General features: G+C 38.5%; 1 protein-coding gene across 1 annotated transcript in view; it reads left to right on the top strand.

Moving 5' to 3' along the window:
- Positions 1-12534, top strand: part of LOC141497226 (uncharacterized) — a 67546-nt gene that overhangs the window by 35044 nt on the left and 19968 nt on the right. The window contains 2 exon segments of the mRNA XM_074199872.1: positions 2319-2599; positions 2601-2765. Of these exon segments, the coding sequence (XP_074055973.1) occupies positions 2319-2599; positions 2601-2765 (446 nt within the window).

Below are 12534 nucleotides of genomic sequence, written 5' to 3'. Positions count from 1 at the left end.
GACAATTGGATAGAGGAATAATTAGACTGGGGCTTAACTGGACCAACCAGCAGCCTATTTCAAAATCTCAGAGGTAAAGTGACTATGGTCAGACACAAGAAAGTGACAGTATTGAGAGAAACAGGAGAGAATATTGAGAAAAGGGATAGCCATTGAATTTTGGCAATTTTGAGAGATTAATAATTTTATGTTTTTGTTTGATTATTAAAAATACCCAAATTGAGTATAAAGAACAAATGAAGAAAGATACTATCTATTCAAAGAAAAAGAACTGAGAATTAGAAATATATAGAAAATATTTTCACATAGGTATACTAGTTTGTGTCTAATGATGGTCAATATAGTAGACAGGGCCATCAGAAGAGGACTAAAGGAAAAAAAAAGACAAAAAAAAGAAATAAAAGGACAAGGAGTTGAGCACAATTTGGAAAACGTTACCTCTCTCTATTCTTCCATGAAATGGAGGGAAGATATTGGACAGAATCACATTGGGATGCACGAATCAAGTTAAGAGTATTTTAAAGATTAGATTGAGCTGGTTTTATTTGTGATAATAAGAAAATAGGCAGTGTGGAAGACTGAAACAACCAAAACAATGGAGATACCAGTTGAGGATTATACCAAGGTAGTTGAGCATTGGAATAAGATTATTTGCTTGTGTGGCAGCTAGGGGGGGAAATGGATTAGAGTCCCTGCCCTAGAATAGGAGTTCAAATTCAGCCTCAGATGCTTGACTGTTAGTAGCTGTGTGACCCTGAGAAAGTTACTTAATACTGATGTCTCACAACCAGGGCCATCTTGAGGCTTCTTGATTTATATTTGCCCACTAGTCCCAGATGGCTCTAGAGGAGAAAATACTGATTTGGCATAGCACCCTCTCAGCCAAATCCAATTTCATTGCTTGTCATGACATCACCTCCCTGATGTCTATTTAGAGAAAATAAAAAGGAAAAATAAAAGCAATGATAACAATTTTCACATGTAAAGGGATTTTCTTTAGCAAACACAAGAACAATCTTTTCATTTGCTATGGAGTCAAAAAGAAGAATGTTTTTGATTTATGTGAGATGAGGTAGACAAGATTATTCTTGAAAAAGTTTTTTAAAATTCTATTTCATTTTTTTTCAGTTATATGTTAGGAAAGTTTTTCAACAGACATCCACATGCATATTTGTGGTACATAATTTTCTTCCACTCTCCCTTCCCATCTCCTCCTCATCAAAGAACAGTCTAGTGAACATTGTTCATGTACATTTGTGTTTAAGATATTCACATTTTAGTCACTTTCTGTATGAGGAATTAATGTTTGTCCTTGTCCTTCATTTTTTTTTGTTGTTGTTTTTTTGTAAGGCAATGGCATTAAGTGGCTTGCCCAAGGCCACACAGGTAGGTAATTATTAAGTGTCTGAGGTCAGATTTGAACTCAAGTCCTCCTGACTCCAGGGCCACTGGAGTGGCCACTGTGCTACCTAGCTGCCCCCTTGTCCTTCATTTTTGAAGAAGACCATGATATCAGGGAGGTGATGCCATGATAAACTTGTGAACTGCATTTGAGTGAACCACTGCAATGCTGAATCACCAGTCTCACTTTCCCCTCCAGAGCCATCTGAGTCTTAAGCTCATGGCTTACATTGTCAGTATCCTGCAAATATTATAAGAATGCCTATGTTCACAGGGGAAGTGAATGTTTGTTGTTGGGATCCAATAGGCTTATTTGTCCAACTCTTTATAAAGTAAATTATCCTTAGGATATAAGCCAGTGACATTTTTAAATTGATTGAGTCTTTCCATGTAAGAGTAAAATTTGGGGTTTTTTTTTTGGAGGGGAATAAATAGTTAATGATTTTAGCTTTTACCAGTTCTGGGAAGGGGAAATAAATATATGTGAGAATATATATATATATATATATATGTATATATATATATATATATATACATATATATATATATATATATAGTGTTTGTGTGTATGTTTTCTTGTTTAGATCTTTCAGAAGAAGAGATCAGACTTGAAATGAAGGAGAATATTGGAAAACTAAGCCTTCCTGTGAAAGAAACTCACAAGCAAAGCACCATGAATGACCGTGCCTGTGACTTTATGTGGAGAGAATTCAGCATCACATATGAGAGAATCCCAACTGGAGAGCAACCTTATGATTTTAATCAATGGGGAAAGTCTTTTTCATCGAAGGGCAGTCTTACTAAACATCAGAGAATCCATGCGGGAAAGAAACCTTATCAATGTAATCAGGATGGAAAGACTTCTACTACCAAGATGAGTTTTACTGTACATCAGAAAATTCACACTAGAGGGGAATCTTATGAATGTAATCAATGTGGAAATGCTTTTACTCAAAGGTCCCATCTGACTGAACATCAGAGGATCCACACTGGAGAGAAAACTTATGAATGTAATCATTGTGGAAAGGCTTTTTCAGTGAAGGAGATTCTTATTAAACATCAGAAAATTCACACCGGAGAGAAACCCTATGAATGTAAGCAATGTGGAAAGGCTTTTGCAAGAAAGGAGAGACTTACTGAACATCAGAGAATCCACACTGGAGAGAAACGTTATGAATGTGATCAATGTGGAAAGGTTTTTTTCATTGAAGAATAATCTTATTAAACATCAGAAAATTCACACTGGAGAGAAACCTTTTGAATGTGATCAATGTGGAAAGGCTTTTACATGGAAGAAGAGACTTACTGCACATCAGAGAATGCACACTGGAGAGAAACTCTATGACTGTAATCAATGTGCAAAGGCTTTTTCATTAAAGAAGACCCTTATTAAACATCAGAGGATCTACACCAATTAAGACCTTATGAATGTGATCTGAGTTTCCTAAACTAGCGTTGTGATAAAGGACGTAACTTGATGTTCTCAAAAGCATAGTGTCTTCAGAATAAGAAAAAACTGTTAGTATTATGGAAATTGGAGGAAATTAGGGGGAGTTTTATGTCTCCCACAAGTCACCAATGATAACCTTTTTAGTCCACATTGAGACCACTGCAGGTGACAGTTAAGGACCTTCTCTTTAATATGAGATGCATTCTGTCTCCTGATTGTTGTGACTCAGTGATCATAGTGATGATGAAGGGATTACAATAAACTTGAGGCAAAGTGGGACACTTGTGTTAAAAAGAAAAGCAGCCACTACTTTGTTGGTAAGGGTTTTACAATTTCCTTCTTAAAAGCTTCCCAGATGTGACCCTTCATAATTTTGAAAAGTCAAAGCAGATGTCACTGACTCCTGTTTTTGTTTTTTCTAATTCTGGTCAATTGGTGGGCAGACAAGACACAAACAAGTGAAATAGAAATCTTTTTTTTCAGTCTCCAGAAATTGATAATATTGGAAACTAAAATCTGAATTTGGGGGCAGTTAGGTGGTGTAGTGAATAGAGCACCAGCCTTGGAGTCAGGAGTACCTGGGTTCAAATCTGACTTCAGACACTTAATTACCTAGCTGTGTGGCCTTGGGCAAGCCACTTAACCCCATTTGCCTTGCAAAAAAAAAAAAAAACTAAAAAAAAATCTGAATTTGTTCCTTTATTAAGGAGGGTGGTAGTATGATGTCATTGACTCTCCCTTTTCATCTGCTCTTTTCATAACTCATTCTGGGGATCTGCATGTTGTCAGCACTTCCCAAATGGAGTGATCCACAGGGAGGATCTCCTCCCACTACTCATTCCTTTCTTGGTCAGAGTTCAGCAAGTCCCTGATCCAAATGTGATTCTCTTAGTTGAGTTTCAGGAAGTTGCTATTGGATTTTCTCACTGTTTTCCAACTTATAGATTATCTGTCTTCAGAGGAATTGACCTGCTGGTTCCCTGTTCAGTCATAGTCATCTTCATATCCCTGGGCATAGAAATGTACTCCCACCAACTCTGCCATTGGGTTTCCTTCTTGTCCAGTCCCTATCCCTATGTACACATTTTTGTTTATCATCTTAAAGCTATGATAGGGGCAAAAAATGACTAATTGTAATGTTTTTCTTTCCTGATTAGAATTTGCTCTAGTACATTTTCAAGGACCTTGTTGAGGTTTTTAGGGTCAGGCTTAGTAAGTCAGAGTCAGAATGGGTGAGCTGGGTTAAAAATGCTAAAAATCCATCTGGTTATTTTGAAACTTAACTTTGAACAGAAATTTGTTAGGTTTTTGTTTTGGGTTTTTGCTAATCTCTAGGTTGAGGAAAAATCACTTGAATAGATGCCAGTAGCAAAGACTTCCTTTTGAACACACAAATTGCAATTGAATAGGAAATAATGGTGAAAAGAGCTATTTTTTTAAAAAAGAAAACCCATCCTCAAAAAGAAATCCTCATATACTAAAGGGATCATAGCCTGAAGCCCTTAGTCATAAAGTCAGCACCCTGAGAGGCAACCCATTACCTACTTCCAGATGTCCTGTCTATATTTTCAGGTTCCATCCAGCCCTCCTGGTCAAAACCCAAATTTCACTATGAAGAGTATGGGTAGAAAGATTGTATCTGCATCCAGAGAAAAAGCTGATAAGTAATAATATGTGCAGAATAATTTTATTCAGTTACTGATTTGTGTCTAATGGTAGCCATGTCTAGACCACAGGAGGGAAGAACAAAGTTCATATGAAAATTTTATTGGATATTCAAAAGAAATATCCAGTTTTATATCATACATGTGCAGTTTTATTTTTGATCATCCTTTTGATTGTACTATGTTTGAGAATATCTTTCATTCCAAAAATTGAGAATAGAATTTCGTAAAAGGAAAGTATTAATTTTAACATGGAAAAAGTAGTTATCTCCCCACATTTCAGACTTTCAGCTAATGATATTGCCCCATCTCCATGATAGGTTCCTTTCTTTAAGCAATTATATAATTTTCTTCACCTACCAACTTCTGTTCTTTTTTCTACCTTTAAAGTATGTGTGGGGAGGGAGCAGGGACTCAGTGCTTTCAGCATTTCCCAACTGTGCCCTCTGAGTTCATTTAGATCTAGCATAAACTGTTTATGCTCTAAGCTTTGTCCCATCATTGACTGGATTTTAACCCCACCCTCAACCCCATGCCCACACATACACTTTTCATTTCTATCTGAACTGCTGTTGTGATGTGCCTAGGATGACCTGTGTATAGTGTGGGCTGAAGAAGAGACTCTGCCTCTCCTCTTTAAAAGTACATCTTCCAAGGAGACTTTTATTCTTTCAAGTGCCTAAGGAAAACAACTTACTGTATTTCACCATTTATAAGAGTTACCTTAATTTGGGACCCTGAAATTTGAAAAAAAAATGTATTGCATAAACTTATTGAACTAAAGTTTTATTCACCATCAAATTCATGCAACTCATCGCTGTCAAAATCCCCATCCATTAACTTGCCTTCATCTGTGTTTGATGATGAATCACTGTCTTCATATATTGCCTCATCCTCAGTTCCATCTGTGGCATTTGAAATGCCACACTTCTTAAATGGCTTGACAATGATCTCAATCTTGAGATCTTCTATAGTTGATTTCTTCACCCTTCCTGCTGATGTCAAATTGTCCCTAGAACACTTCATCCATTGATTCCATTTGTCTGTCACGGAAGCTTTGAAGGGTTTGTTAATGCTGATATCAAATGGTTGGAGCTGGGATGTCAAGCCTCCAGGTATGATGGCAAGTTTTGTTTTTTGCTCTACTGCAATCTTCTTGTTTGTTATTTCTGTCCTGAACTGATCATGCACCAATAGAGCAGGTTTACATAAGAGCCCGCCTGATCTCCTGCTCCAGACTTTCTCAAACCAGATCTTCATCCCATCCCGATCTCTCCAACCCTTGTCATGAATGTGGACAATCACTCCTCAATGAATGTCTTCCTTTGTCTTTGTTTGCATTTGAAAATGAGCACAGGAGGCAGCTTGGTTCCATCTGCACACCAAGCTAGAATTGTATAATGGCTCTTTTCATGTCCTCTGGTCTTCACAATTATACAGTTTTCACCCCCTTGTAACAACACTTTTGTGGGACATCATACTGAAGGGGGACATCATCCATATTTTCAATCTGTCCCAGCTCAAACTGCTCTGTCTTCAGACATTGATATAATGATGATATTCAAGGACCTTCTTATTGCTTTCAGGCATCTCTTGGGAAAGTTTGATGCATGGACACATGCTTAGTTCATTCCCTTTTATGAACCTGAAGCACCCATGCTTTGAAATCAGTCACTTTTTTTGGTTAGGTTTTTTTGCAAGGAAAATTGGGGTTAAGTGGCTTGCCCAAGGCCACACAACTAGGTAATTAAGTGTCTGAAGCCGGATTTGAACTCAGGTACTCCTGACTCCAGGGCTGGTGCTCTATCCTATCCACTATGCCACCTAGCCGCCTGAGTCACTTCTTTTTCATGAGCAATTCTGGCCTCCTGCTGAACTGTCTTTGTGGACATAGGAATTTCAATGACCCTTTGCTCTTCAATCCATCTCTTCAATTCCTTCTCAAACTCAGGCCATTTGACTGCCTCACCTCTTCATGGCCTTCTGTTGGGACATTTTCAATTGGGTTTCTTTTTCCTATAGCCAGTCTCAGATTGTTTTCTCGGAGGAGGACCAAACTGGTATTCAGCAGCATGATTTCCATTCAATTTGGCAAACTGGATCAATTTGAGCTTGAATTCAGCATTGGAGGAAAATCTTTTCTGAGCCATTTCTGGGCAGAATGTCACCAAACATACCCTAATATACAAGTAACAAATGTGAAACAACAATGAGCACAGCAACAAGCTTGAAAAAGTAAGAAATGCAAGACAACCATTGTATAAGATACTCCCAGATTTTAGACCATAAATTTCTTGAAAAAGGCTGGGGAAATATGGCATCCCCTAAGTAAAAGAGAATAATAATTTTAGAGGAAATTAGTTAGGAATTGGGCAAGTCCCTTCCCCTTTGCTTATTAAAGTGTTTAGCTAGTGAATGTCACCTTTTTTTTTTTTTTATAAATGACAGACAGGCATCAGTCGCCTTTTAACAATTGACTTAGTAAAAATGGTTTTCCTTTTCTTATTCTTTGTGTATATTCCATTAAAGTAGAGATCAGTACTGAGTTTAACCTTTGTTTTATAATTACTATCAAAACAAATTCCTTTTATCTCTTTAATTTGGTCATACCCACTACAAAAATTCAAATAACTGCAACTCTTTAATTCTTATTTTTATTTTTTTAAAGAGTTTATTTTGAGTTTTACAATTTCTTCCCACATTCTTGCTTCTCTCCTCCCACCCCCCACAGAAGGCAGTCTGTTAGTGTTTACCTTGGTTCCATGTTATACATTGATCTCAGTTGAATGTGATGACAGAGAAATCATATCCTTAAGAAAGAAAAATAAAGTATGCAATAGTAAAACTACATAATAATATAATGCTTTTTTTTCCCCCTAATTTGATGGTAATAGTCTTTAGTCTTTGTTCTAAGTCCATAATTCTTTCTCTGGATACAGATGGCATTCTCCATTGCAGATAGCTCAAAATTGTTCCTGGTTGTTGCACTGAAGGGATGAGCAAGTCCATCAGGGTTGATCATCACGCCATGTGGCTGTTGGGGTGTACAATGTTTTTCTGGTTCTGCTCATCTCAATCAGCATCAGTTCATGTAAATCTTTCCAGACTTCCCTGAATTCCCATCCCTCCTGGTTTAATAGAACAATAGTGTTCCATGACATACATATACCACAGTTTGTTAAGCCATTCCCCAATTGACAGACATTCACTTAATTTCCAATTTTTGCCACCACAAACAGGGCTGCTATAAATATTTTTGTACAAGTGATGTTTTTACCCTTTTTTATCATCTCTTCAAGGTATAGACCCAGTAGTGATATTGCTGGGTCAAATGGTATGCACATTTTTTGTTGTTGCCCTTTGGGCATAATCCCAAATTTCTCTCCAGAAAGGTTGGATGAGTTCACAGCTCCACCAACAATGTATTAGTGCCCCAGATTTCCGCATCCCTGCCAACATTGATCATTGTCCTTTCTGGTCATATTGGCCAGTCTGAGAGGTGTGAGGTGGTATCTCAGAGATAACTACAACTCTTTAAGTAAAATGGAAGCCTTCTAGTGGATTGTTAACACAGATTCTTGTTGGATAGAATTGCAATACCTTTTCCACAAGGGACTGTGAACATATACAACCTTTTTTATATTACAGAGTTTAGCTGCCTTGAATCAAGATCCTTCCTGTATTCTTTTCCTGTAAGGGATTTTCACAGGCTGCATGTGGAGAAAATATTTGCTGTATTGTCCTTTGATTTGAAACTGTTTTTATGTGTATGAGCTTCAATTTATGTTTACAATTTAAACCATTGCAAATGTGCTTCAGTTATAGGATGGTATCTTTTCAGTCGTCCAGTAATTATAAAAGGGTATTTATTACTGTAGTAACCAGTAATGTTTTAATGAATGCACATATGTGGACATGTCTATATATGCTTATCTGCCATATACATTGTGCTGTATTCATGGAATGTCTTTTGTATTCACCTTAAAGAGGAGATGATCTGGGTGTAGTATGCAGCCAAAGTCATCAAGAGAATAGTTACAAAAATCACATACTTGTCAGAGGAACTGGTTGGCATCTGGGGTCAGTATTATTTGAACAAAATATATTTAATGAAGCTATTTTATCTTGACTGAGCTTTGGGAAAGAGCAGAGGGACCTTATGGTGCCACACAATGATCAAGTGTGATACGGTTGTCAGATACTGTTTTGTTGGAAGTCAGTAGACTAGATAGCACATCTTCAATTGCAGAGACAGAGTGGATAATAATTCCCAGAATGATAAATTAATAAAATTAGATTTTGATCATTCTGAATAGCATTTGAAGCTCTAGAAAAAATTAACAACATTAGGTAAATAAATTCATACATGGTCCCTGGGGTGTCAAAACAGTAAAGAGTTTCTGCTTTCATTTGAGTTGTTTTGAATTCAGTGATCTCACAGATTTTATTTTTATTTTTTGCAAGGCAATAGGGTTAAGTGACTTGCCCAATGTCATATGGCTGAATAAGTAGTTCATAGTTGAAAGTGGAGGAATCTTGTGACTCCAGTCGGACAATTTACTAGTTGGCTGTTCTTGAAAATTGTCTCAAGAAAAGTTGATGGGCATCCCAACACCAAGCAGATGGTACCATGATAATTGAGATCTCTCTCACTGGGGAATACTTTTAATATTATCTAATTAACCTCTGGGAGCTTTAGGAATTTGTAAGGGGATAATAGACAGAGTATGTGGCCATGAGGAGTTCATCCTGAGAGTCATTGAGACCTGGGACAACAGGAATGTCCATACCAGAGTGCTCTGAACTCAGGAAGGAGCTCTGGCCCTTCTCTCTCTTTGTTCTCCTGCCTTTCATCCTTATCTTGTTGAATATTCTCAGGAAGGACCTTTTGTCCTTATCCCTCTGCCTTTCATCCTCATATTGTTCAACTGTCCCAGGAAGGAGTTCTGGTACTTATCTCTCTTTATCTTGTTAAAGATGCCACATTTTTCCAGGATACAGACCTTTTGTGGCATACCCATTATACTTCCACAGGCCTGGAGATGAGGGATGCTGATACAAGGGGACTAGGCTTATATGTACCCTTATTTCAACTATGTAAGTCAGAGATGTAGCATATACCTGCAATAAACTCCTTGCTTATCTCTCACTGGCTGACTGACTTTCATTATTGAACATGCAGGATATGTCCGGCGGAGCTCCCCAAAGAGTTGTGTGAAATAAACTGAGACCCGGCTGCCCAGAGTGGACCGCAACAGGAATTGACTCCAGTAGGGGACACTGTGGGATCATCATGAATGCATCATGGCAGGGTGTGATCACAACAGTTATATGATGAGAAGAGTAAGAAGTGGCAGTGAGGGTTCTTGAAGGCTTGCTACCCCTGCAGCTGTTTCCTGACTTGGGTGGGGGTAACCTCAGGGCATATCTGCCCCCTTCAACCTCTACATTAAATCTAGAGCCTCTGGGCTCCAAATTCAGATCTTAATGATAGAACTTAGAGAGTTATTTGCATAAAAACACCCTCCTGACACCTAGTTGGGGTGGGATGGGAGGATAACAGATCCCAACTAGAGCCCAGTTCCAGCCAGCCCTAGGGTCTCAGGAAGCTGTGCAATTTTCACCATGGCCTTGATTCTCCTCTTTTTCATCCACCTCCCTGTCCACAAAGGTTGAGAAATGCCATCCTGGGACCATAGAGGAAGATAAAGGGAGAGCTGCTCTTGAAGTAAGGTGACTTGTCGGGGATGCCCTGCCTCTGCTCCTGAGATGTCAGTGTGTATCCTTTTGTTTGCACGGGTCAGTTCTCAGGCCGTGGTGACTCAGGAGCTATCTCTGACTGTGATCCCAGGAGGGACAGTCACCCTAACCTGCAGATCCAGCACCTGTGCGGTTAGCACTGGGCTCTATCCCGACTGGTGCCAGCACGAATCTGGCCAAGTTCTAAAGACACAGATTTATAACATCAATTGTCTTATATTGGGTGTCCATGCCTGATTTTCAAGGCCCATTCTTGGGGACAAAGCTACCCTCACCATGAAGGGAGCCTAGCCTGAGGATGAGGCTGTCTATTACTATGCTTTATGGCACAACAGTGGAACACAGGCTAACAATGACAGATTCAGATGGGGAACTGAGACAGAAACCTCCAAAAGCATGGTCCCAGACAGGTGACTCAAATGTGTGTTGGAGGCCCAGCTTCCAGACCATCCAAGAGTGAATCTCCATCCACTGACTTGTCATTTTCTCTGATCTGCATTGATTTCCCAGGCCAGGCCTTATCTCAGAGTGGGCCCTCTGAATGTATCTAAGGGTATGGATCTGAAGGAGGGTGTGCAGATCTTGTTACAAAAACTTTCCACTCCAACATATTCTAGAGTCTCCCTTCTTACCTCAGCAACAGAAGTGGGATTCTTTCCAGTGACATCAGTATCCTTCTAAGGACTAGATTATCAATGGACCAGCAACCTAGATGTGAATGAGAATTCAAACATGTCTTCCTTCCCAGAGAAGGGCTTCTGGTATAAGGATCTTTTTTTAAAAGGAAGACAATAAAAGAGAAAAGATAATTCCTAAATCAGCACTTTCCTTTGGACTTGTTCTGATTCCAGTGTTTATAGCATAATACTCCTCTAGGAGCCTGGATGTTTAACTCCTTGACCTAATCATTTCCTAGACCTGGAAGTGGAGGGTATAATTGGATGTTTATGTATAAATAGATGAAAATCCCTTGATTTAGAGGAGGGTGGCATGGAGACAAAAGCCAACAATATGCTTTTTTCCCTCCAGTAAATATTGCTAAGGAATAAAGATTTTCACAGAATTAAAATAAGGATTTGGAGAAGAATCTATTATAGTTTAACTGAATCCCAAATAATCACAACCTCAGAAAATGCAAGAGTAAACATACAACTGCTAAAATGCATAATTAAAATACTGTGAAGTCACATTAAGGATTACGCCAGATTTAGCAGCATCTTAAATTAATGAGCCAGAGGACTTGGAATATGATATTACAGAAGGCTAATAGACTTATATCACAAACCCAGAATCACCTTTCCAGCAAAGTTGAGTATAATCACTTGAGGGAGAAATGAATGTGTAATAAATTAGAGCACTCTCCAGCTTTCATCATTACAATACCAAAATTGAATTAAAATTATCTTCCAATACAAGACTCAAATGAAACAGGGAAATTAAACAGGAAAAAAAAGCAAGAGGTTCAGTATCATTAAACTCAATTATCAATTTCACATACAAGGTATTTGACTGCCTCACTCTGCATTGCCACTGGGGACTGGGGAGACTGTGATATATGCAAGAGAGATAAAATAGCCTTGGTGATGATTTTAACTGTATCTGCAGATTCAAGCAAATTATCAGTCCTGAGGGTGTGATTGACTACCTAACTCAGGTGGTAAATTCAGATTAAAAGGAACATAGAGCATTAACCTCTAGTATATGTAGGAACACAGCCAGATAATCTATTGAGGGACTTCTCTGTACGATTTGTGCAATTGGGTATCAAGGCACTAATAGTCCTTCCCTCAATGCCCATAACGTTAAGAAGATGTTTAGATGATGACCATTTCAAAGAAGCCAATATGGAGTTCATGAAGCTAGTATCCACAGTAGTATTATCCATGTAATCTCCCATTTTGATGGAAAAGGTCAGTTCATTAGAGAAGGTCATGGAGGTGATAGTTGAGGATCCCACAAAGAATCACAGCCCCAAATTACCAATGCTCCTAATGTCAATAACATAACATCAATCAGCTGTAGACAATCAGAACTTGGTGAATGAAGTGATATGACCCGAGAATTTAGAGCAATACCCTTAGGTCTGACTGGGTACTCACTTTTCCATGTTCCCCTGTGCTTAGAATAATAGACACATCAATCACCAGAAAAGGAACTTGACTTAGATCCTGGGTCCAGAAAGTTTTCTACAGCTTCTTTCTCTACATTCCTGACTTAGGAATGTCTGTGAGCTCTACTGTTCCATGTCTGACCAAAGGC

This window comes from Macrotis lagotis, chromosome X (genome assembly GCF_037893015.1).
Source record: "Macrotis lagotis isolate mMagLag1 chromosome X, bilby.v1.9.chrom.fasta, whole genome shotgun sequence".
Classification (NCBI taxonomy): Eukaryota; Metazoa; Chordata; class Mammalia; order Peramelemorphia; family Peramelidae; genus Macrotis; species Macrotis lagotis.
The sequence above is the reverse complement of the archived record's forward strand: the minus strand, read 5'-3'. Positions and strand labels throughout refer to the sequence as shown.